The 26320-nt window shown below is 43.2% G+C and overlaps 1 protein-coding gene across 2 annotated transcripts in view; it reads right to left on the minus strand.

Annotated features, from left to right (window-relative positions):
• The window catches only part of cntn2 (contactin 2), a 213938-nt gene that overhangs the window by 27621 nt on the left and 159997 nt on the right, over positions 1-26320 (minus strand). The window contains exons 12-17 of one of the 2 annotated variants that reach the window (XM_048553134.2): positions 23423-23550; positions 23082-23257; positions 19399-19519; positions 11655-11813; positions 5714-5863; positions 3118-3188 (exon numbers count right to left, since the gene is read on the minus strand). In XM_048553134.2, the coding sequence (XP_048409091.1) occupies positions 3118-3188; positions 5714-5863; positions 11655-11813; positions 19399-19519; positions 23082-23257; positions 23423-23550 (805 nt within the window). Of the gene's footprint in view, positions 1-3117; positions 3189-5713; positions 5864-11654; positions 11814-19398; positions 19520-23081; positions 23258-23422; positions 23554-26320 lie in introns of both variants that reach the window. The other variant, XM_048553132.2, reaches the window with a different exon arrangement.

Genomic DNA, 26320 nt, shown 5'->3' on the forward strand with positions numbered 1-26320 from the left:
AAGCTTCAAAATCTCCCCTCACCCCACTGCATCCCAAAACCAGCCCAGCTTGTCCCCGCCTCCCTAACCTGTTTTTCCTCTCACCGAAACCCTCCTCCCACCTCAAGCCCCACCCTGGACTGATCTATCTCCTCCCTACCCCCCCACCTACACGCACCTTTACTGGCTCCATCCCTCGCCTCTTTGACTTATCTGTCTCCTCTCCACCTATCTTCTCCTCTATCCATCTTCTATCCGCCTCCCTCTCTCTCCCTATTTATTTCAGAACCCCCTTCCCCTCCCCTATTTCTGAAGAAGGGTCTAGGCCTGAAATGTCAGCCTTCCTGCTCCTCTGATGCTGCTTGTCCTGCTGTGTTCATCCAGCTCTACACCTTGTTACCTCTGTGGTATTCTCTAATTTCCAAACTCACATGCATTTTTCAGCAAAGTGACCTGGAGCTGGGGCAGTAGCTGAAATTTGCTTTACCAGATTCCATAAATGCTGAAACCAAATCTAGTAGGCTATAGTTTCACAATCTCAGGCAAGTCTGACCGGATCAGGTTTCTTTAACTTTGAAAGAAGGCTGAGGGGTGATGTAATATACTCACACAAAGGTAATAGCACAGTTAGGCCCTTCAACCTATCCAGCCCATGTCGGCTCACTCCTCGAGCAGTTCAGGTCACACCATTTCCTCTTCCTTCCCTGACACCCTGCAATCCTTCTTCTCATTTCAGGTAATTACTAAAATTACTTTTGATCTGCCACCATCATTCTCTCTGCATTTTCCTGATCTGCAACATTCACCTTTTCTTCAAGTCGTCTCTGGTTCTCAATGACCTTTAATCTGGTTTTTGCGACTTTCTCCAAATGGAGCTGGTTTGTGTTGTCATGAGACCTGCGGCTTGGGTTCAACTTGGCAGATTGGAGGGTTGGCTACCTGACTTTGTTAATAGTTTGTGTCCTGTAATTTGGGGCGGCACGGTGGCTCAGTGGTTAGCACTGCAGCCTCACAGCACCAGGGACCCAGGTTCAATTCCCACCTCGGGTGACTATCTGTGTGGAGTTTGCACATTCTCCCTGTGTCTGCGTGGGTTTCCTCCGGGTGCTCTGGTTTTCTCCCACAGTCCAAAGATGTGCAGGCTAGGTGGATTGGTCATGCTAAATTGCCTGTAGTGTTCAGGGATGTGTGGGTTATAGGGGGATGGGTCTGGATGGGATGCTTCAAGGGGCAGTGTGGACTGGTTGGGCCAAAGGGCCTGTTTCCACACTGTAGGGAATCTAATCTAATAGAGGCTCCTTACCTAACACTAGCTGCCGACTGGCATCAGTAGGTTTCTGCAAGCTCTCATCTTTATACAATTACACAAAATTCTATTCTCTGCCAGTCCATCACTCACTAGTGCAGACTATTCCATCCTTTTATCACAGTCTCTTGCACGCAGCAGCTGATGTCACTGTTACACTACGATATACATCACTGTCTCACTGTTACCAGTGACAGGGTGGCTCAGTGGTTAGCACTGCTGCCTCACAGTACCAAGGACGCGGGTTTGATTCTGGCCTCAGGTGACTGTCTGTCTGTAGTTTATTCTGTGGCTGCGTGGATTTCCCCCGAGTGCTGCATCTTTCCCCCACACTCACAAAGATGTGCAGTTTAGGTGGGTTAGCCATGGAGAGTGCAGGGTTACAGGGACAGGGTAGGGGGTAGGTCTAGGTGGGATGCTCTTTGGAGGACCGGTGTGGACCCAACAAGCTGAATACCCTGCTTCCACACTGTTGGGATCTCATAAACCTATCCATTCCCTTTATGTAACAGAAAGGTCTCTCTCCATCTCCTCTGTCTAAATGCGACATTTTGATTTTGAATCCTCTACCATATCTCCTAACAATCTTTGCTTCTCTGAAAAGAACAACCCCAGACCCTCTAATCCATTCACATAGTTGAAGTTTCTCTTCCCTGGGAACATCTCCATAAATCATTTCCCAGGCTTTATTTAGTTTCTAAATTGCAGCGCCCACGATTAGACTCTGCACTGCTTTTGAGATTGAAGCAGTATTTTAGCAAGGTTCAAAGTAACTGCTTTGGTTTTGCACTCTAAGCCTCTTTTTATAAAGCCTAAGATTCAGTGTGCCTTTTTCGTTACTTTCTCAAGCGATTTATGCACGTCCATTCCCAAGTCTTTAAAGGACTCTTAAATCAGGGTATTTAAAAGTCGTAAAAGGTTTAACAAGGTTGAAGTTGAAGAGATATTTCCATTGCTGATGGGTGGTAGGGGTTGGAACTGACATTGAAACCCAGAAATTTCAGTATCAGAAAGTCATGCATAAGTCCAATGGTGAACTCAGAAGAAACAACTTAGAAACACAGTCGAAGAGCACAGAACCAAACCCTTTGGTCCAACAAGTTTATGTTGACCATAACCCCAAACTAAACTAATCCCACTTACCTGCACTAGGCCTGTACACTTCCAAACATTTCTTAATTAAGTACTTATCTAAGTGCCTCTTAAATGTTGTAAGTGTTCCCACATCCATCATTTCCTCTGGAGGTTCCTTCCACAAACAAACCACTCTCTATGTTTAAAAAAAAATCTCTCCCCAAGTCTGTTTTAAATCTCTCTCCCCTCACCGTAAAAATATGCGCCCTAGACTTGGAATCCTCCACCCTAGGGAAAAGACCCTTGTCATTTATCTCATCAATGCCCCTCATTATTTTATAAACACACAGGTTAGAAAGTGGAACTTGTAACTGCAGGGAGTAGCAGACAGGAGAGTATAATTAATACAACAGCAAGTTGATAAGTACATGGATAAGAAAGGAATGGAAGTATAAGCTGAGGAGTTGAGATAAAATAAGGGGCAAGACCACTGAATCATTATTCTATAGGGCAAAGTGCTATGGCAATCCCTAGCTTCATCTGAGATTTTTTTCTAGTATTTGTGTATTTGTCCCTGATATGCTGGCAAGAAGCAAGGGCCAATAAAGGCCATGCCTCTCGCGGTTGAAAAAAGTGCGGTTGCTTTTGTCTAGAAGCTCCAGTTCTAACCTATATCTTCCAGTTTGCAGTTGGAGAGCTTTCGCACTGCAAGCCTGGGATCATCCCAGTTCCAGACGTGGACCCTCTTTAATACATACCGTCCACAATATGGTGACCTCATGCTGATCTCCACCTCCTCCACTAATGTTTGATGGAGCAACTGTTGGAGCTGGGAAACACAAAGTGGAATATATTTAACTGTAAGAATGGAGCTGTATATAAGGGCATATACAGTATCAAGACAAGCAAAAATTCATTTGGCTCAGCATTTATTCTTGGCTGAGAGGATGGATATCCACTAGACTGTTGACACATCTGAACTCCAAGAAAAACATTACTTGTTTGACAGGTCTAGCTCTCTGCTGCATTTAACACAATGCAGCAAACTCGGTTTTAGCCAGCATCTTATCAACTGGCTCTCTCGGTAAACCAGCAAATATTGTATATCTCAAATACAGCAATCTACATGTATTGATGCTGTAAATAAAGTTTAACAGTGATGTGTATTTGCTCTGAATTACATTTCTATTATTTACTGTGTGTTTTTTCATTGATTTTAGGAGGTGTGTTGATGATTTTACATAGAATGTTTGTGAGATGTTGATGTCTTTAAGTTTCGCTTGCTGAGGGTTTACTGCAGTTGTATATACCTCTTGATTATCTGGGATATTTGATCAGCCAGCACACTCCTGGTCCCATCAATGCCGGTTAATAAAAAGTGCGCCGTATTTAATTACGCAAGACTGAAGTTTCAAGAGCCTGCAGCCTCTGCGATATTTTAAAGGATCTTGATAATTGACATTTTTATTGTCCTGTAGTTAAAGAACTTTTGTTTTCATAGTAAGAAGCCATGAATGATTTTCTTTTAAAGCATTTTTTATACTAACAATTGCCACTATATAATTCAGTGGTTACATACAGAGTACAGGAGAGGCGATGGCCCAGTGGTATTATCGCTGGACTGTTAATCCAGAGACCCAGAGACCCAGATACTGTCCTAGGGATCCGGGTTTGAATCCTGCCACAGCAAATGATGGAATTTGAATTCAGTAAAAAAGAAAAATCTGGAATTAGCAGTCTTAAGATGACCACAAATTGTTTGCTGAAAAAACCCTGGCTGGTTCACTAAGGAAACTGCCATCGTTACCTGATCTGGCCTAGTTGTGAATCCAAACCCACAGCTGGATGTTAACTGCCCTTTGGGCAATTAGGGGTGAGCAATAAGTGCTGCCCGAGCTAGCAATGCCCTCTTCACACAAATGAATAAATTACAGTGAGTCAATGGGCATGGAAATGTGATAAATAGGTATGGGGGTACTGGGAGTCATGAAGGAGGTGGATAGAGGGGCACAAGTAGCATGGATGGTACATGACGCATGTGTATATGGGGGTGGGGGGCGGTGACTGTGTGCAAGGGGTAGGGCTACAGGTTCTTCATTTTTGTTATCATTGGGGGGGGTGAAGTCCCACAGCAACAAGACAGGCCTGTTAAACAGCCCACCCTGGCATGTGTGAACCCCAGAGGCAATCTCTGAAACACTTCTCAGTTCAGCTGCCCCCACAACTGCAACCCACCCCTGCCATCAATGAAGAACTGATGGTAAGGGTGTGGAATACCCTGGCTGCCAATGTAGTTAACTCAACCACATTAGGGGCATTTAAACAGTCCTTGGATAAGCATATGGATAATGATGGGATAGTGTAGGGGGAGGGGCTTAGATTAGTTCACAGGTCGGCGCAACTTTGAGGGCCGAAGGGCCTTTTCTGCGCTGTATCGTTCTATGTTCTATGTTCTATTTCAGTAAGGGCACTAACTGAAGTGAATTCATGCTGGATCAATGGAGTGAGACTGCAGATTGGTCACAGTCAAACTGAATTGAAGAATAAACTGATCACCTCCTGCTGTGTTCAAGGGGAAATGGAGATGTTGGAAAAGTTAGGGTGGCACAGTAGCTCAGTGGTTAGCACTGCAGCCTCACAACGCCAGGGACCCGGGTTCAATTCCAACCTCGGGCGAGTCTATGTGGATTTGCACATTCTGCCTGTGTCTGTGTGGGTTTCCTCCTACAGTCCAAAGATGTGCAGGCTAGGTGGACTGGCCATGCTAAATTGCCCATAGTGTTCAGGGGTGAGTGGGTTATAGGGGAATGGGTTTGGGTGGGATTCTTCAAGGGGCGGTGTGGACTTGTTGGGCCTACATCGAGGGCCAAAGGGCCTGTTCTGTGCTGTATTGTTCTATGTTCTATGTTCTAACTCTGTTCTCGCGTGCGCTTTCTCCCAACATGGGTGCGTCAAGTTCTGGGAACTTTGCTGACTCCCTCTAAAGCCTCGAAGATAAAAATCCAGCTCAGAGGCCTGTCTCTTTCTCTCTCTTTGCTGATGGTACGGACCCCAGAGTTTTAAAACCAGGCAGGAAAACACACCAACGCTTCATCAGAGGCTGCACTGAGGATGTTTCCAAGCATGGTAACGAAATGTCAGCGAACCAACCAACCTCAACGCCCACAACCTGAGCTACAGGTCTACTTCAAAAACTTAGCTACCTGATCTGCTGAGTTTCCAATTCTCAGCACTTACAGTATTTATTGTAGTGTTACTAGTAGCTGGGTTCTCCATGTTTGTAGTAGGTCTCTGTAATCAGCCATAGCAAAGTCACAACTGAGGGCTGGTGGTGCTGCAAGTTATGTCACTTACCTGCTTCTCTGGTGCGTACTGTCTGTGAGGGCAGGCTGGGGTCACCAGTCCCTAGAATGTTCTTGGCGATGATTCGGAATTCATAATCCATCCACGGCGTGAGGTTGGTCACCCAGGCTGTCTCTGCATTGCCCTCAATATGTTGCGGAACTTGCCAGATGCAAATCCAAAGGAAAGAGTCAGACACTGGGCTGCTGTACAAACTGAGACAAAAACTGCTTTTTCTGCTTTGGGGAGCCTGCTGCCTTCTGGAATCGCCACTGAGTTCAATAACTTTAGGGCTTGAGCTCTCCCGTGCCCTTCTCTAATCACTACGCACCAAGCCCTGTTTATGACATAGTCTGCTATTATACCCAACCCAGTGTTAGCCACTAACAGTCCCCATTACTAGCGATTCACCTTCCCAGCCAGATTGTTATCCACCCCTTTGTCTGTGCAACTGCTCTTCTCTCTCTTTATGCAGAAGATAGGGTGGGAGAAGATGGTAAGAAGTAAGTGATAAGTGGGGAGAAAGCCCAAAAGCTGACACTTTCCTAACCACCATCAGTTTTGAGGAAGGCTTATTTGACCGGAAACATTAACTCCGAATTCTCTCCTGCTGAGCTTTTCCAGCAACTCCTGTTTTTGTTTCTGATTTACAGTGTTTACAAGTCTTTTAGTTTTTGTTCAAAAACTGCATTTACTGAATGCCACAGTTAATGAGTGTCATGCTGAGCCATTAATGAACAGCAAGATCCCAGTTGCTTCTTTTTGTTCCAATCATCTGTGGCCCAGTGGGTAGCCTTTTTGCCTTGGAGACAGGAGGCCAGGTCTACATGTCACGCTCTAGAAAAACCGAACATAGTATCCAGGCTGGCACACACTGCGCAGTGGTGGGGCATGTGACACACTGTCACAGATGCCACCTTCCAAATCATATATTAAATCAAGCCCCCAGCCCTCCACTCATGTGGATGCAAAAGATTCTGTGGCACCATTGTGAAGATAAGCAAGGGAATTCCCTGTGGGGTGCCGGACCTCCGCGGAAACAAAATTGCATTACTAATTGTTGGATCTTGCTGTCTGCAAATTGTTTGTGTTTGTACACTGCACTTCACATTGACCACACTTCAAAAGGCTGTGGGATACACTGAAGTTGTGAAAGCCAAATGAGATCCTGAAAACTCAGCAGCTAAAAAGGTGTCTGTCCAGGAAGGTGAAGCCACAACTGCAGTGCTGTCAGCAGTTCTGGTCACCTCAGCGTAGCAAGTACGTAATTACTCTGGTGAGAGCGCAGAGATGATTTGCCAGAATGTTGCCAGGGCTGGCAATTTGTAGCAATGAGGAGAGACTGGCAAGGTTGGGGTCATTTACCTTGGAACAGAGAAGGCTGATTAGAGTTGGATGATTAGATTAGGATGATTAGAGTCGCACAGCATGGAGAAAGAGCCCTCGGTCCAACCAGTCTGTGCAAAACATATTCCCAACTAAACTAGCCCACCTGCCTGCATTTGGCCTATACTCCTCTGAATCTTTCCTGTTCATGTGCTCATCCGAATGTCTTTTAAACTCTGTAACTGTACCCGAATCCCCACCATTTCCTCTGGCAGTTCATTTCACACACGAGCCACTCTTTGTGTAAAACAGTTGCTCCTCGTGTCCTTTTTAAGTCTTTCTCCTTTCACCTTAAAAATATACCTCCTAGTTTTGAACTTCCTCACCTTAGGGAAAAAAAGACTTTTCTTTTCATCTTATCTGTGCCCCTCATGATTTTATAAACCTCATAAGGTCATTACTCAACCTCCTAGGCTCCTGTGTAAAAAGGCCCAGTCTATTTTTATAACTCAAACCCGGCACTCCCAGTAACACCCCGGCAAATCTTTTTTGAATCCTCTCCAAATATCCTTCCTACAACAGGGTGGCCAGAACTGGATCCAGCACTCCAGAGGACACCTCAACAACATCAATTGTGACAGGTAGATTTAGACTAGACAGGAGGAACTTATTTGCCTGGCACAGAGTTCAAAGTTTGAATCTATGACTCCCAGTTGAAGTGGCAGAAGAGGGGATGTGAGGAAACAGATTTCTTATGCAGTGGCTGGTGTGTGTCTGGAATGCGTTGCCTGAGTTGGTGCTGGAGGATGAGACTCTATGCCCTTTCAAAAACTGCCTGGGTTTACACCTTAGGTGCTGTAAGCTGCAGGGCAATGGGCTGTGTGCAGGAAAACAGGGTCAGATGGGGCATCTGGTTGTCTTTGGGTTGTCATGCGCAAGATGTACTTTATCACTTCTAATGCTTCTGTTTGCCAGGAATGTGACACGTGGAAAGGTGGGGAGGCATGTGTGTGGTGTTTTCAACTACTTGATGGGCAGGAAGTGTTGCCAACCGTCATTACGTGTATTCCTACAAGTTTCATCACATGATCTGAATGCCCGCAAAACAGCCTCCTTTCCCTCCCAAAAATAGGATCTGCTAGAGAAACTCAGGTTTGGCAGCAACTGTGGAGAGAAAACAGAGTTAATGTTTAGAATCCAGTGAACCCTCTTACTTTCCCTATGCCTCCTTCGATAAAAGAAAGAAGGGGATGTATATCAGAGATAATGGGAACTGCAGATGCTGGAGAATCCAAGATAATAAAATGTGAGGCTGGATGAACACAGCAGGCCAAGCAGCATCCCAGGAGCACAAAAGCTGACGTTTCAGGCCTAGACTCTTCATCAGAGAGGAGGATGGGGAGAGGTTTCTGGAATAAATAGGGAGAGAGGAGGAGGTGGAGCGAAGATGGATAGAGGAGAAGGTAGGTGGAGAGAAGAGTATAAGTGGGGAGGTGATAAAAAAAGCTGTTTCTCATGCCTTTTTTAAAATCTTTCTCCTTTCTCCTTAAAAACACACCCCCATTATTGAAATCCCCTGCATTAGGGAAAGGACCCTCGTCATTCACCTTATCTGTGTTCCTTATGGTTTTATGAACCTCTATAAGATTACCCCTCAATCTCCTACGCTCCAGTGAAAAAAGTCCCAGCCTATCCAGCCTCTCCTTATAACTCAAACTGTCCATTCTGGTAGCATCCTGGTAAATATTTTCGGAACCCTCTCCAGTTCAATAATATCCTTCCTATAACAGGGCAACAAGAACTGCACACCGTACTCCAGAAGGGGCTTTGCCAACGTCCTGCATAACATCAACATGACGTCCCAACTCCTATACTCAAGGATCTGAGCAATGAAGGCAAGTGTGCTTTCTTAATCACCCTGTCTACATGTAATACAAATTTCACAGAATTACATACCTGATCCCCCAAGGTCTCTCTGTTCTACAGCACTATCCAAGTTCATTGTGGCTGCATAACCATTGTTGTACAACCCAACGGGCTCACTAATATCCTTTGTGGAAGGAAGCCTGGCCTATCTGTGATCTCAGACCCACAGCAATGTGATTGCCTTTTTGGGCAATTAGGGATGGGCAATAAATATTGGCCTAGACAGTGCCACCCACATCCAATCCATGAATTTAAAAAAATAATTTTGCCGAAGTGTTACCGTGCAGAAGGAAGCTATTCAGCTAATCACATCTACACCAGCACATCAAATGAGCATCATTATCTAATGCTGATTTCCTGCTTTTTCCCCATATGCCTAACCATTATCTCGACCAAAGTATCAGCCTTGGAATTTGTATCAAGATGGGGACTTATAAACTAGAATCTTGTGATTCAAATCAACTGAAGTGTTGAAACAAAATTGGAACATAAATGGGCCCTTAATTCCAAAAGCCCTTTTAATTTTTCTCTTGGTTCTCAGTTATAGCAGTTGCCTGGTGATTAACTTTCAACTTGTACAGTCCAAAGGGAAATCTGGGACAACTGTGGAGACTGGATTTGCTGCCTCAGCCCACACATTTACCTGAGGTCTGGGAATCCTTGAACATACTCCTGCTTCTGAAAGTTCAATACCTTCATGAGATGCAACTCCAGCAGAACAAATAAGAACAAACAAATAAACAGCAGTCTCCTCCTCCACACTGCCACCCACAGTTGATTATTTCAGATAAAAGAAAGGTTAACATTCCAAACAAGCCGGTCCTGGTAAATTTTGCTTTGGCCTGTTGTGCGGTTAAACTAGGAATCTTGCTGCGGTGAATATAAAGTGATTGATTTCAGTAATCTCTCTATCCCCGCCCTCAAGATGACTTCCTGTTGTGCTGCACTGCTGGTCCCAACGGTGGTGGGGGGTGGACATGGCAGTGCATTTATGGGAAATAATACCACTACAAATAACATCAAAATGAAAAAGAATGCTGGAAATCACAGCAGACGCTGCCTGACCTGCTGTGATTTCCAGGACATATTCCAGCATCTGCAGTAACTTGCTCCTAATTCAATCTTTTTGCGGTTATTAAAGAACAGGTTACTTTAAACAGGTAGTAAGAACTGCAGGTTACCCTAAATTTAAAAAAAAACGGTTCTGGCAAGAGATTGGTCAAAAGAATCAGATTCAAGGATCAGAGATAATGGGAACTGCAGATGCTGGAGAATCCGAGATAACAAAGTGTGGAGCTGGATGAACACAGCAGGCCAAGCAGCATCTCAGGAGCACAAAAGTTGACGTTAGCTTTTGTGCTCCTAAGATGCTGCTTGGCCTGCTGTGTTCATCCACAGATTCAAGGATCAGATTCTCCTCTTTTTATAATTACAATTTTTAACGCAGACTTTCCATGAGCAATTTAAGCAAAATGAGTTTCTCTCCATCCTTCGTGTTGCCCTGTATAATATAACCAATCATTAACAGATCCTGTATTCCCAATTCTTTTCAATACATTTTTCCAACATGCAGAAATAATGCAAAAGCATTTAAAGGCAAAACTACTACCTGTATTCTGATAATACACTATCCCATATCCTCAGTGTAACCAAAGTTGCTCTACTTTGAGGATATCTAATAGTTTCTTAGGGTTAGAACTTTTCTAGGAGAAACAATCTGATAATTGATGGCTTGTCTCAATCCATTTTATTTAGAAATCTCTTTTCTTTCCAACGTCTCTTTTATGGTGGCAGAGGTAATTCAGAACTTTAGTTCTCCAGGACATCCTCTTCAAATGAATTTTGTCCCAAACAGAACAATGTACTATGGAAAATTTCACACCTGGTGAAGGTGCAGTGCTCCGAAAGCTTGCTTTTTCGAATAAACCTGTTGGACTATACCCTGGTATCGTGCACCATCTGACTTTGTCCGCCCCAGTCCAACGCCAGCACCTCCACACTGGTGACAGTGTTTCAGCAGCTACAGTGCTTTTAACAATCCTTTTTATTTTCTTGGTTTTCCAAGTTAATGGGCAACTTTTATTTTTCTTTCTCTTGAAGAAAATGATTAACCCAAACATATGGGAATATCCATCTAGAGGGCCAATATGTGAAACATTGCTAAAAATTATTAACCTCATTTTTTTGGATTGCCAAAGCTGGAAACTTGGGTGCACATTTCACAGCTTTAGAATTCTGTAACTTTTTTTTTGGTCGTCAAACCTGCCTCTATGACTGCAGTCAACAGATTCCAAGCCAACTGATGAGATTGGAACCAAGGGACATATCATTTCTTTTAGGGTTTATTGACTCGCTCATTCTCACATCTTTCATCCCACATCTAATCTCTCAGCTGTCTGTTTAAGAAAAATCAATCTGTTCAGAGATGCCATGACACACTTTTGGACTAGTTGGGACTTCTGGTCCAGAAGTAGGAACATTACCACTGCACCACAGTAGCCATGCCTCTCTAAATGTAATTCATCGCCATCATCTGTTTCTTTTAACCTTAAATAAAGACATTAACAAACTTAACAATGCAACTAATAAAACATTAACACGTTTGCCTCTCACAGGCTACTACAAATCACATAATCAGTATGCCATCATCTCACTCAAATCTTTAATCAAGGAAATGTATCTAGTACAGTGCTAACTATACCTGTTCTGACATTCTTCCATTCATCAGATAGTGATGTTCTGGCTTGTATTATGTACTTGCCAATTGGGCTGTGATTATCAAAGCCTCTACTCCAACTCAGCAGCACCGAACTATCATTAATTTCTTTCACCACAACGCCTCCTGGAGGACCGGGTGGACCTGGGAAACAACAATATCATGCATTTATGTAGTGCCTTTAATGTCCGAAAGGCTCTTGACAACAGAACAACTCGGCAAAATGTGACACTGAGATACCACTGTATATATCATGTTAGGTGACCAAAAATATGGATGAAGTGGTGGATTTTAAGGAATTTCTCAAAGACACAGAGTTTTTGGGAGGAGAATTCACCATTTAATAGCAGCCAATGGTGGAATGATTTAAACTGGAGATGCTCAGGAGGCCAGAATTGGAGAAATACAAAACACTTGGTGGGTTGTGGGGCTGGAGGGTGATATACGGATAGAGAATGGTGAGTGTAAGGAGGGATTTGGAAATAAAGATGAGAAAATTAGGGAAGACATTCCAGAGCTTAGGGGTGAAACAGTTGAAAGTACAAACATCGCTGCATATTTAGAATTGAAAAAGATATTAGACATCTTATAACAACTGCACTGAAGCAAGAGACAAAATGTAATCTGCTAGAACTGGGGTGGGGAATGATGATTTCAATACAAGAAGAAATAAGTACAATTGCACAGGAAGAAGATGAAACAAAGGGTCTTATCAGGATCGTTTCTATGTGAAATTTTTGGTATCTGGTGCTTACAATGTTTTTTGGTCAGTCTTAGGATTGTAGAATCTTGCAGCATAAAAGCAAGCCATTTGGCTTATAATGTCTTTGTTGATCTGTTGAAATAGCTGTTTAATTTGGTCCCAAATTCCTGTTTAATGCACCATAGCCAATCAAATCAGTCCCCTTTGACTTTATCTCCTTGTTTCATAGAAGTTGGAATGGAATATTATTCCGTCACATTTCTAGTATACTTGAAAAATTAACAGAAAATTTTACTGCATCTTCCATCTAGTTCTTTTGCCAGTTATTTTGAACTCACCCTGGTGAAACATGATTTATGTAGTTTAATACAAAATTCAGTGTCGCGTAGTCCTTTCCTTCTTATTCTATAAATTTAGGGGATCCATGTTTTCCAAACTGCTGCAATTACTTGCAGACTGAAATATCCGTAACTGCATAATCACTTTATTAATTTAGACTTGATTTTTATTTTAATGATTGTGAATAACTATATTGTGAATTATGACTGCTTGTTTTATTTGTATCATCATCATAAATCAGCACCCAGCTGACTTTATTAATGGGAAAGTCAGATACGAGACAGGAACTTAGATTGTTCGAGCATGACTTCATTTGTTTTAGTTTTAATGAAGTGGTCTCTTGCTGAAAGATCAGCACATGACGCAGTGGATTTTGCTCCCAAGTCAAAGCTGAGGTTTTTTTTACAAAAGGAACAAAGATAAAATTGAACAATCCGAACCATCTATGTTTAATATAAGTTCAAAGGTTCTGAACACATTGTAAGAGAAAAATCCCACTGTTTCCAAAATACTCCTTTATAAATTGAAAAGAAACAAATGGCTGTTATATAGTTCACAAAACACCCCTTGTACTGTGCTTATGGCATTGTCCCTGAATCTGTACTGAAAACAAAAATGCTGGAAATCACAGTGGATCAGACAGCATCCGTGGAAAGACAGCAAGCTAATGCTTCGGGTCTAGAAGACTTTTCTTCAGAGCTAAAGTGCTCCTGCAGCGTCCCTGAATCTAACATCTCCATAGGTTATATCACCTGGGACTTCAATTTTTAACCTGAAACTGCGGTAGTTTCTTCCTAGAGCTAGCATACGCTTCAGCGTCACTGCATTTGGCTGAAACAATCATACCTGGAATTTTCTCTGCTCTGGAACCAACAGCAACTCTTCACTAAGGACCAAACCTAAGGCTAGGCTATTAATTAAAAGACTCAGGTAATGCCCAGGTCCCAAATCCCATCATGACAGCAGGTGGAAATTGAATTCAATAAAAATCTCAAAAGTTAATGGTGACAACGATTGTTGGGAAAATCCATCTGGAAATCTGCCAGCTTTAACTGGTCTGGCCTACATGTGCCTCTAAAGTCAGTGCAATATAATTGACTCTTACCTGACCTCTGGGCAACCGGCGATGGGCAGAAAATGCTGGTGCAGCCAGCAAAGCCCATATCCTCTGAATGAATTTTAAATAACTATATCTATAGAGTGAGAGGAGGTAGGTTCAAAACTGAGATCAGGAGAAACTATTGCTCTCAGAAGGTCATGAATCTGTGGAACTCAATGCCTCGAGTCCAGTGGAGGCAGAATCAGTCAACAGATTCAAGAAAGAAATAGGTATGTTTCAGATGAAAAGCAGGATAAAGGGCTATGGGGAGCAGGCATGAGACTGGAGTTGAGACCAGGATAAGACCAGCCATGATCATGATAAATGGTGGAGTGGGTTCGAAGGGCTGAATTGCCTCCTCCCGCTCCTAATCCCTATGTCTCTATGTTATGTTCCTATTTGTGGTCAATCCTTACTTACCCTTGAACTGAGTAGGGCAATGTCAGTGGGCATTTAAAGTTAACCTCATTACTGTGGGTCTGGTGTCACATGCAGGCCAGACCAGGTAAGGATGGAAGATTTTCTTTTGTAAAAGATTTCAGTGAACAGATTTTTCCTACAATTAATGGTAGTTATCCTGGTCATCATCACTGAGGCTAGCTGTCCATTCCAGAATTATTAATTGAATTCCATAAGCTACTTCCCTAGTTGGATTTAAGCCATGTCTGTGTGGGAAAGTGGCAAGTTGACAGGAAGAACAGAAGAGCTAAATATTATTTAAATAGGGAAAGACTACAGAAATGTGCAGGTAGAGGGATTTGGGGTCCGAGTGCATGAATCATAACATTGAACAGGTAACAGGGAAGGTTCATCAAATATTGGATCTTTACTTCTAAGGGAATGGATTTTAAGAGACATTTTGCTAAAAGTATACAAAGTACTAGTCAGATCACAGAGAAGGTTCACTTGGGTTGATTCTAGATATGAAAGGAATTTTTTTATGAGGAAAGGCTGGGTGGATTGGGACTGTACTCATTGGATTTTAGGAAAGTAACAGGAGACCTTGATGAAATATATAAGGTTCTTTCGGGGGTTTACAGAGTGGGTGTAGAAAGGTTATTTCTCATTGTGGGAGAGTCCAGGGCCAGAGGGCATAATCTCAGAGTGAAAAGTCACCTATTTAAGAGACGAGGGGGCATTTCTTCTCTCTGGGGGTAGTGAATCTGTGGAATTCTTTACCATAGAGGGCTATCGAGGCTGGGTCATAAAGTATATTCAAGATTGAGATTGACAGGTTTTTAATCAGTAAGGGAATTGTGGGATATGGGGAAAAGGCAGAAAAGTGGAGCTGAGGATTATTGGATCTCATTGAACAGCAGAGTAGACTCTATTGCCTGGATGGCCTAATTTCGCTCTTATGTCTTATGGTCTTGTGTTAATGACAGCCCTTGCATGGTCTGCATTTGGCATCAGGATTTTCCAGATTTGATTGGATGTATTCCTGGAGATTTGATTCTGTCGCCAACTGCTCCAGCCCAATGGATGTACAATTGGTGCATTATCACAGCTAGTCCCTCCAATAAGCCAATGGGTGAGCAAAAAGACTCCCCACTACATAATTGGAAGCCATCAGTCAAATAGCCCTTCTCTCTAGCTACTCTCCAAGACTTTTAAAACTCATAAACTAAGGAGATCAAAAATGTAAGCTTTTTTTTAAAAAACTTATTCCTTTAAAACTTTCCTGAAATGGTCACAGCATCGACAATCTACTTGGGTCATTGTGTCTATTTCGGCTTTCTGCCCCAGCACCTCACCTGTTCCCAACTGCCTGCTGTACTCCCTTGCAAATCCTTTCACAGCAGATAATTTATCCAATGCTCCTTTATAGGCCTTGATTGAACCTGCCTCTACCATATTGTCAGACATTGCATTCCGGATCCAGGTCGCTCACTTCAAAATAAAATTCTTCTTCATGTTGCTGTTGCTTCTTTTGCCAATTACCTTAAACTCTTGCTCTCTGGCTCTTGAGTCTTTTGCCAACAGGAACACTGTTTCCCCTCCATTTATGCGGTCCAAAACCCTCATGGCTTTGAGCACCGCTCACTAAATCTCCCCTATCATCTAAGAAGAACATCAATCTTGATAATCCAAATGGGAAGTTTGTCATCCCTGAAACCATCCTTGTGAACCTTCTCTGAACCCGCTCTACAGCCTTGCCATTCTCAGTGTCTAGACTTGGATACAATTCTCCAGTTGACATTGAACCAGTGAGATATAATGGGTCACTATAACACCCCTGCTTTTGAAATCTTCCTGCATCATTAGCTTTATCCATTCACTGATTTGAGTAGTCCCGGTAACTGTGTTCCATTATTACACAGAGTACACAAAGTCCCTCCTCTAAGACTTGGAGTGGCTGCTCCTCAATTTTAGGTTGCACCTCAGTCCCATGCTTCATCCACTGGAGGTGAAGGGATGGGCAGGAGGACTTCCTTGTAGTGTTGGTCCAGAGTCTGGCCAAGGTGGTCATTAACAGGTCTAGGCAGTGGGCAATTGAGTGGGCTGGTTCCACCTAAACACCTGCCTCTATTCTCTATCCTTGGAGAGGGAGCACACAGTGCCTAAAGGCGCACCTGAATCCTCCCGCGACTGGTGGGTACCACAGGAGCTGGAGTGCCCGATGTCACATAAAATGAGGTCCAGGTGGCTCAGTGGTGGGTGCTGATACCTCGCGGTGCCAGGGACCTGGATTCAATTCCAGCCTTGGGTAACTGTCTGTGTGGAGTTTGCACATTCCCTCTGAGTCTGCATGGGTTTCCTCCGGGTGCTCCGGTTTCCTCCCACAGATATGCAAGTTAGGTGGATTGGCTGTGCTAAATTGTACAGGCTCGGTGGATTAGCTGTGATAAATACAGGGATAGGGTGGGGACAGTGGGCCTGGGGATGGGATGGTCTCCAGATGTTTGGTGTGAAGTCGATGGGCCAAATGGCCTGCTTCAACACAGTAGGAATTCTATGAAATCACATTTTAACTCAAGTTTCTTCCAGAGTTTTTGTTTTGGTGACAGTGGTTTTTTAAATGACACTTTCTCATAGGGCACTTCATTGGTTTATTAAAAGATACACCCCCAGGTCTCTCTGCTCCTAAAACCCTTAATGTTAAATTGTATCCTTTATGTTGTTTCTCCTCATTCTGGCTAACAAACTGTAACAGTCCAGACGTCTCTGTATTAAACGAATCTCTCACCGTAATGTCTGACTGTCCCATAGTGCTTTCTTCTTGAATTTTATCACAATCCTGCTCATAGTTAACAATACTTCCAAGTTTTATGTACTCAGCAAATTTGAAGTTATATCCTCCACGCCTATTTAGGTTATTAATATAGGCCAAGAAAAGCAGTCCCCTCAGGGGACCACATTATATAACCTCTCCAGAACCGTCAGCGATACTCTCTGCTTTCTGTTCTTCAACCAACTTTATCTCCAAGCTCCCTTTCATTCCACAAGCTAGCAAAAAACTCAACCACATCAATTAAAACATGGTTTGCCTTTAACAAATCCACAACAGCTCTCCTTAATTAATGCTGGGAATATTTATTCCCATGTTTCTTCCTGCACCGCAGGTGCCACAGGACATTATTCTCCCAACCCTGCCGACTCCCGGGCGATCTTGGCAGCCTAACATTGGGAGTGTGTGCAGAGCTGAGGGTAACCTGATTACAAACATTGGAACAAGTCTTTCTAGAGTAACCACGGCAACAATCCGCCCACCCGTCATGAAGTCCTGTGGGCTGGCAAGGCAATTGACATTTATGAGAAAAAATCCCAATCAAATCTTGTTTTTGTCTTGTTCTCTTCAATAAAACAAAGCTTAGGAGAATGATTGGAATGAAAAGCAATTCCCAAGGTTTTCCTTTCCCCTTTAATTATTTGATGAAAGGGGCCTTTGTGGCCCTGAGAGCTTATGGAAGCATCTGTCACACCAGCTGTTTGTTGGACCTTGAGAGTTTAGCACTCACGGAAGTAGCCAGCCCTTTATCTGCATGCAGCTGATTATATGTCACATCTCTCTGACGTTTTCCACATCAAAACGAGCTGTAATTAACAAGGGAGGCTGGAAAGATTCATATACATCAGTCCAATATCAATTAAAAATACCGAAAATGAAGTCCCAAGTCCCGAGGGTTTTGAATGTCAAGCTGTTCTAAAAAACCCAGCAGACTGAGAGCCAGCCTGTCCATTCATGTCACATGCAACTATCCACTCACTCTGTTGGTTATATCTGTGTTTGGTTTCTAATCCCTGCACTCCCTTGATCAGATGGACCAATGGGCCGAGGAATGGCAGATGGAGTTTAATTTAGATAAATGTGAGGTATTGCATTTAGTAAGACAAGGTAGGATTTACAGTTAATAACAGAGCATTAAAGGGAGTGTTGTTGAACAAAGGGACCTAGGGGGGCAGGTGCATAGCTCCTTGACAGTCAAGTCACAGATAGACAGGATGGTGAAGAAGGCGTTTGGCACCCTTGCTTTCACTGGTCAGAGCACTGAGTTGGGACATCATGTTGTGGCTCTACAGGACATTGGTGAGGCCACTTTTATAATGCTGTGTTCAATTCTGGTCTCCCTACTGTATGCAAGATGTTAAACCTTAAAGAGTTCAGAAAAAAAATTGCTGGGACTGGAGGATTTGAGTTATAGGGAGAGGGGGAATAGGCTGGGCTTTTTTCTCTCAAATGTTGGGGGCAGAGGGGTGACCTTACAAAGGTTTACAAAATCATGCGGAGCATGGATAGGGTGAATAGTCAAGATCTTTTCTCCAGGGTGGGGGAGTACAAAACTAGAGGGAATAGGTTTAAGGTGAGAGGGGAAAGATTTAAAAAGTACCTGAGGGGTAGCTTTTTCACAGAGAGGGTGGTGCGTGTATGGAATGAGCTGCCAAAGAGGCAGTGGAAGCTGGTATAATTACAACTTTTAAAAGGCATCTGGGTAGGTAAATGAATAGGAAGAGTTCAGATGGACATGGGGCAAATACAGGCAAATGGGAGGATATCTGGTCAGTGCAGATGCGTTGGACTAAAGGGTCTATATCCGTGGTGTGTAACTTCATTTCTCCCTCCTTTTTTTAATCACCCAATCTACTAACACAGCAGGAGGCCATTTGGTCCGTCATGTCTGTGATGACTTGGAAAAACTGACTACATTTCTATTCTTTCAATGAACCTTGCAAAAACTTTTTCCCAAGTATGCATCAAATTCCATTTTGCAACTTGGATCCTCTTTCACTGACCTTTGAGGCAGTGCACCTTTGATTGCAACAATTCACAGTCTAAAAGATTTCTTACTAACCACTTTAAAACTGATTACAAGGGAAACAGTTTCTGCTTAATTACTTTATTGAGACCCTTCATAAATTTAAACATCTGTACTAATTTTCTCATTTTCACTCCAGGTAATGGTTGAGATGAACAGAGAAAGCAATGTAAAGATACGAGAGAGCAAGAAATCAAAGTGTGCTGATTGGGTTAAATGACAAAAGGTGGAAGGATGCTTTTGTAGAACATTCAAATCTCGACAGACCAATTAAGCTGAATAGCCTGTTAGTGTATTGCAAGTACTGTCGTAATTCAGTGTAATGGTCCTCACCTCTCACGACCAGCATTGCTGATGCTGAAGCACTGTCCACCACTGTCTGGGCAGTGCAGGTGTATATTCCAGAGTGTTTCAGCTGTACATTGGTTATCTTGAGGTCTCCAATGGTTTCCCGCTGTAATTAAAGAGATAGAGACACTTCAGTGTGCAGAAGTGATACAAGTGACCCCTCCCTTATCATTCATAGAATGACACCAGTGTTTAAAGCTTTCGAGAAAATTTGTAGCTTAGGTTGTGGATGAGATTGTAGACATGCTCGCTGAGCCGATGGGTTTGGTTACCCCTGTTGGGTAACATCGTCAGTGTGCCTCCGGAGAAGCGTCAGTATTGTGTCCTGCTTGTTATTTATATGCCTCAGTTTGTTGTAGTGAGTACCAGGCACACCAACATATAGGCTTGCCAAAGAACTACAGCAGAACTTGCAATACTTTGTGGACAACACTACCGACTCCATGCATTCCTCCCAAGAACTCCTCACCATCATCAAAGTCACCAATAGCATATACAAACAAATGAACAGAATGCCAATGGGATGCGTATTACCAGGACTGATTGCAGAAGCAGTAATACAAAGGTTAGAATGGACAGTGCTCCCCACTATATAACCCAACCCTGTGTCTAATATGTAGATAACATCTTTGTTATTATCAAACATACAAAACTAGAAGAAACCCACTAACACAAAACCAACATCCTCACTGGGATAAAATTCACAAAAGAAGAAGAGAACAACCGACTACCCTTCCTGGACATAATGGCAGAATGCAAAGCAAAGGGGAACTCCAGACTACTGTATATAGAAAGACCAGACATACCGACCAGATGCTCAATTACACCAGCTACTGCCTCAATGCCCACAAATGGAGCTGCATCAGGACACTATTTAAATAAGCTACATTTCAGCAACCTGGGACTTCACAAAGCAGAACAGGAGCGCCTACACGGAGTCTTCAAAAGCACAATCCGCTGCTACCTCCGAGACAGACTACAACAGGAAGACACAACATGACCAGACTCACTAATAATCCTACCACACATCAAGGACATTTCAGAGATGACCACAAGACTACTCAGACCCCTAGGTATCAGGGTAGCCCACAAACTAACAATGAACCTGCGCTAACAAATACAGACAAACATAAAGGATCCCTTACACAAAATCAGCAAAACCGGTGTAATATACAAAATACAATGCAAGGGCTGTGAGAAACACTGCATAGGCCAAACCGGGAGAAAGCTGACAATATGGATACACAAACACCAAATAGGCACCAGAAGGCACGATCATTTCTCACTTGTCTCACTAAACACGGGCGATGAGGGACACAAATTTGACTCGGACAACACATTCATAATCGCACAAGTCAAACAGGGACATGGCAGGGAATTCCTGGGGGCCTGGTATTCCATCCAACTGGAACTCCATCAACAAACACGTTGAATTAGACCCTGTGTGCAAACCACTGAGAAACAGAAGTGGAAGTGGTACCAAACGCCCCAACAAACTGAGACACGTAAATAACACGCAGGACAGAACACCGACTCTTCACCGGAGGCACACTGACAATGTTCCCTAGCAGGGTGATGGAACGTTTACAACCAAACCGGCTGGCTCAGCAGCAAATCTATAACCTGATACCAGTTTCTCCCAGTTGCCCCAGTGGAAGGCAACAAGGGCATACTCTTATGGGCACACAATTCCAGACAGTCCTTTCTAGGTAGTGCTAGCAGACCCTCCCAGGCCCTAATTTTCAATTGCACTCGTTGAAACAAACTGATCTGTGTGGCAACTGCACCTTGGTCTTTGTAATGAGTGTACGAACATGAGTTAGAATAACTCACGGCTGTGAAAAGCACTGGCTATTTCATTCTTCCAGACCTGATGCTTTGGGTCATTACCCCATTATCGCAAAGAGCAGAATCCATGGGGGGAGAACCTGCCCAAGTTCCTGATCCCTTGTGAGAGAGACAGGTGACAGTATGATTCAGAGTCCCGTGTTCTCTCTGCCAGCCTCCAACATGCCAGCGTCCAACATACCAGCCTCCATAAGCTACAGCCCAGCCAATACCTGACTTTATAGGTCCTAGTTCACAGTAATTCCTGCTCACCCATCATCACTGTGATCAATGAGGTAAGCTGGCTAGCACTATGACTGTACGTCAACATCAAAAATTCTCTTGGGTTTGTATGTTTATAATCTAAAGTATATAATGTGTGCACATGTGAATGTGTATTTATGGGGGGGGGACTATTTATACAAGTGAGGAAGGTTTGTGTTGGCCATTCATGATCCATCTCTGCTCTTACACTCCATGCCCCTATTTGTGAAGCCTAGAATACCGCATGCCTTATTACAATTCTCCCTAATGTCCTTCACCTTTAATTAGATATGTACGTACAGACCCGGGATCTCTCTGCTCCTACACACCCTTTAGAATAATACCTTTCATCTCTGAATGTTTTTCCTTCAAAGGGCATCTGCTCACGCTTCTCTGCGTTGAACTTCATCTGCCATCCACCAATTTTTCAATATCTTTTTGTTCAAAAACATTAATGTTGTTGCCCTCACAGTCTGGAATTCCCACAGGTTTTATGTTGTCCACAAGCTTCGAAATTGTCCCCGGTGCACCAAGATCAGGATCATTTATATTGATGAGGAAAATCAAGTACCAACCCCCAGTGAACTCCGCTGCAAGTCTTTGCCAGGTCCAAAAAAAATACCCATTTCATATTGCATTCCTAACATTATTTTCTATTCCTCAACATGTTGCTACTACCCCTTTTACTTTATGAGCTCTGACACTCCTCACAGGTCTGCTGTTTGGCATCAAGTGCCTTTTGGAAATCCAGGTACGCCATATCAACACCTTTACCCTTACGGCACTATCTCTTCAAACAACTCCAGAGACCCGGTGTGAATTTTCCTTAAAAAAGGACTGTTGCTGACTGTTTCCAATCAATTTACATTTTTCCAAATGACTATTAATTCTATCCCAGGAATCATTTCTTGAAGGCATCATGCCATCTAGTGCTTCAGTGCAATGAAATATTTGAAAATCTATCTTACTAATGTTCAGTAAGCATCTGTACAAGAGCACTGCACTAAACTTAGAATATGCTGTTGCGGAATAAATGATTGATTGGCCAAGTTCTGATTATTTTACTTATCACTTCATTGCGCACTACGTACATTAACACTGATGTTCATTAAACATGCACGTTTAGTGATCCAGCTTTTAACAAAGTAACAGTGTTTTTGCTGCGATTATAATTCTCTCACATCCAGGCAAACAGACAAAGCAGCAACAACCTGTATTCCTACAGCTTTCTTAATGCAGCAAGCGACATCCCAAGTCACTTCACACAAGTATTGCCAATTAACATTTGACATTGAACAACATGAGGAGATAGAAGGGCAAGTCATCACAAGCTCGGTCAGAGTTAGGTTTTGAAGGTTGTCTTAAAGAAGTGGAAAAGGGAGTTGGAGAGTTAAGGAGGGAATTCCAGAGTCTAGGGCCTTAGGGCAACTAAAGGCAAGGCTGCACATGGGGGACTGATTAAAAAGTACGAGACGCCAGAATTAGAGGTCAGCAGAGTTCGAGGACGGCTGCAGAGTTGGAGGAAGTCGCACTAATAATGACGAAGAAGCCAGGGATGAACCCGAAAGCGTACTCACCATTGAAACGCGATGGAAGTGCTCCCCCATGAGGTCAAAGTCCACAGGAGAGTCATTAACCGACCAGGTGAATGTGAGGTCCATGGTGGGATCGTGGCTTGCATGGCACTGCAGCACCACATCTTCGCCGAGGTTGATATCAGCGTTGGATGGAGCGAGAGTAATTTTAGTAGCGTCTGTGAGAATGTGGGAGGAACAGGAGCATGAGTCAAGAAAGGAAGATGCAAAAGGGACAGAACGGAGACTGAGAGGGAAGAGATCACCAGAACATGTGTAAACATTCAGAAAGAGAGACGAGGTCTTTTGGGGCGTCATTTAGTGACCAGAAGAAACAGACTGACCTCTGACTGACACAGTGCCTGTGCTGTTTGCCTTCCCTTTGGAATTCTCTGCAAAACAGGTGTATTTTCCTTCATCCATTCGGCTTATGTTCCGAATCCTTAAGGTGCCATTTGCAAATACAGTTGTTCTGCTTGAACGAAACAGAGATTTGTGGTAGTAGCACAATTATCAAACTCCCCCGAAGACCAGGCATTTGGTCAAATTATCATTGGGTGCCTCATGGGCTAAGGAGACCCCACAATGGGAGTTTTCGAGTTGCAGTGCCAACTTCTGGATTCTGTTTGGTGTGGAAAGCTGACACCAGTGTCCCTTTATATTCTTTTAAACTAAACCCATAAACAAGCTAGACAGCCCCTAGTGGGATAATTTGTAACAGGAACAAAAGTGAGGTGGTCATCAGAAACCTATACTGAGTTCTAGAGGCTATCCAATTAGCTGTGTAAACCACTATTGAGTGTTAATGTGGAAAGGCTGTTGCAACTTACAAAATAAAAGCAGGAATAGATCATTCAGTCCTACAAGCTTACTCCACTACTCAACATGATCGTGGCTGTTTATCCAACTCAGTACCTAGTTCCTGCTTTCTCACTGCACACTTTGGTCCCTTTAGACCTAAGAAATAAATTGAACTCCTTCTTGAAAACATTAAATGTTTAGAACTCAACTGCTCTATGTGACAGAGAATTCCACAGGTTCACCATTCTCTGGGCGAAGAAATTTCTCCCCTAAATGGCCTACCCCAGATTCCTTAGACGGTGACTCCCTGATTCTGGACTCTCTGGTCATTGGGAACATTACTCCTGCATTTACCCTGTCGAGTCCTGATAGAATTTTAAACATTTCTATGGGACCCCCCATTATTCCATAGGGACCTCATGCCAACAGATTCTTTTCCATCCATTGGTTAAATGACGACGTCAGATTGGGTTGAGCTTAATGTAACTTCAACATTAACTCTTTCAGGACCATTACTTTAAACAACACAAATGTGTAATGTACTCAGCATCTCTCATACTGTAACCTCTCTCCTGACCAAAACCCATGACACACTCCAACCTTAGCCACATTGGCTTGGTCCTTGTACCTCAGTGACATGAATTTGAGGTTACGATTACTGTTTAAAACCCTCGCAGCTTTGTTCCTACTTATCAAAGGGAGGCTTGCTAGTCACACATCCTGCTCAGAAACCCCTCCATAACCTCCAAACCCTCATCTCAGTCCCAGCAATGACAGACACTCCATTGTTTGAGCCTCACTGCCTCTGCCCCACTAGAGACAGACCATTGTATTTTCTGTTTCAATCCCTCTGACAAATCACTTCATTTTGTCAGCCCATGCCAACTTGGAAAGGTCATTTAAAAAGTACTTTTGTACCTCCTTGACACCTGAATGTGTACCTTCTGGCTTCTTTCTGGATGTGTGTGTTCTACAAAATTGTTAAACTCTTTGAGATTAGGAATATTTGATCTCTGGCAAATCTGTGTATTTAGACTAATCCAGCACCCAGTGTTTGGAACTGCAGGCATCAGTTCACATCCCATTCCAGTTGGATAATTTAAACTCAGCCAATCAACAAAATGTTCAGTTAAAAGCTAGCATTAGCAAGGGCAACCATGTAATGACTGGATTACCATGAAAACCTGCCTGACTTTACACATGATCTCTGGGGAAAGATCACTGCTGTCCTGACCCAGTATGTAGTATAGGGTGCATTGCCACATGGTGCCTCTGAAACGTGTAACACATATCGGAACTGACACAAAGAGTGTTCATTTGCACAGACCACTGAGGTTCAAGGAAGTGACTCACCATTATGTAGGGCATCCTAGTTAGAGAAATAATTGCTGGCCCAACCAGTGACCCCCTTTCATAGATTCAATGGCCGTGTTCTACTACAGTATTCACTAATAACAGACTGAGTAGAAAAATAAATTCTCAAAACTTCTCAGTGTATGATCAGAGAGGCCATTTGTTCCATCATAACCATGCCAGTTCTTTGAATCTACCCCTCTTGCTCTCTCCCCGTCATCCTGTAAATGTTTCCTTTTTATGGGTACAAGCGCAGCTAGTTCGTTTTTCATAGTTGTCACTGAATCTGCTTTCTCCGCTCTTGCACAGCGCATTCCAGATTGTTAACCGGGATGCACTTGAATACAATTTGGAAAAAGAACAGATTAGGAAGAGTAGGGGAAAAGGACAGTAGTTAAGTGAGTAACTTGTTCAAATGAACAGCACAGACCTGGTGGGCGGAGTGGCTTCCCAGTGTTCTTTATGATACCATGGATTGCTCTCATCGTTTTTCCTCCATTCACTTCATCTTCCTCTGTCCGTCTGTAACTGCTTACTGCATAGTCTGCCTCATAACTCAATAAACTCTGTAATCTCCAATATAAGCTCAATTTCATTTAAACCATTGATATGCCTGGTGAAAGCTGAGGACAGAGCTCAAGATCATGGGGAATATCAGCTATCACATGCCACAGGATTGAGGCTATACCCCACGTCTTCACATCACTCAAACAATCACCACAAGTGTGGGTTTCTTCCAATGCTCTCCAACCGTGACGAGATTTTGCACAGTCTTTTTTTCTTCATTCATTCATAGGATGAGGGCATCACTGGCTAGGCCAGCATTTACTGCTCATCCCTAATTGCCCAGAGGGTCTGGAATCACATGTAGTTTAGACCAGGTAAGGATGGCAGTTTCCTTCCCCAAAGGACTTTCGTGAACCAGATGGTTTTTTTTCCCATCAATTGACAATGGATTCACAGTCATCATTAGATTCTTGATTCCAGGTATTTATCAAATTCAAATTCCATCTTCCTGCGATGGCAGGGTTCGAACCCAGGTCCCAAGAACATTATCTGGGTTTTTGGGTTAACAGTGCAGTGCTAAT

Source organism: Stegostoma tigrinum, chromosome 21 (assembly GCF_030684315.1).
Source record: "Stegostoma tigrinum isolate sSteTig4 chromosome 21, sSteTig4.hap1, whole genome shotgun sequence".
In the NCBI taxonomy this organism is placed as follows: Eukaryota; Metazoa; Chordata; class Chondrichthyes; order Orectolobiformes; family Stegostomatidae; genus Stegostoma; species Stegostoma tigrinum.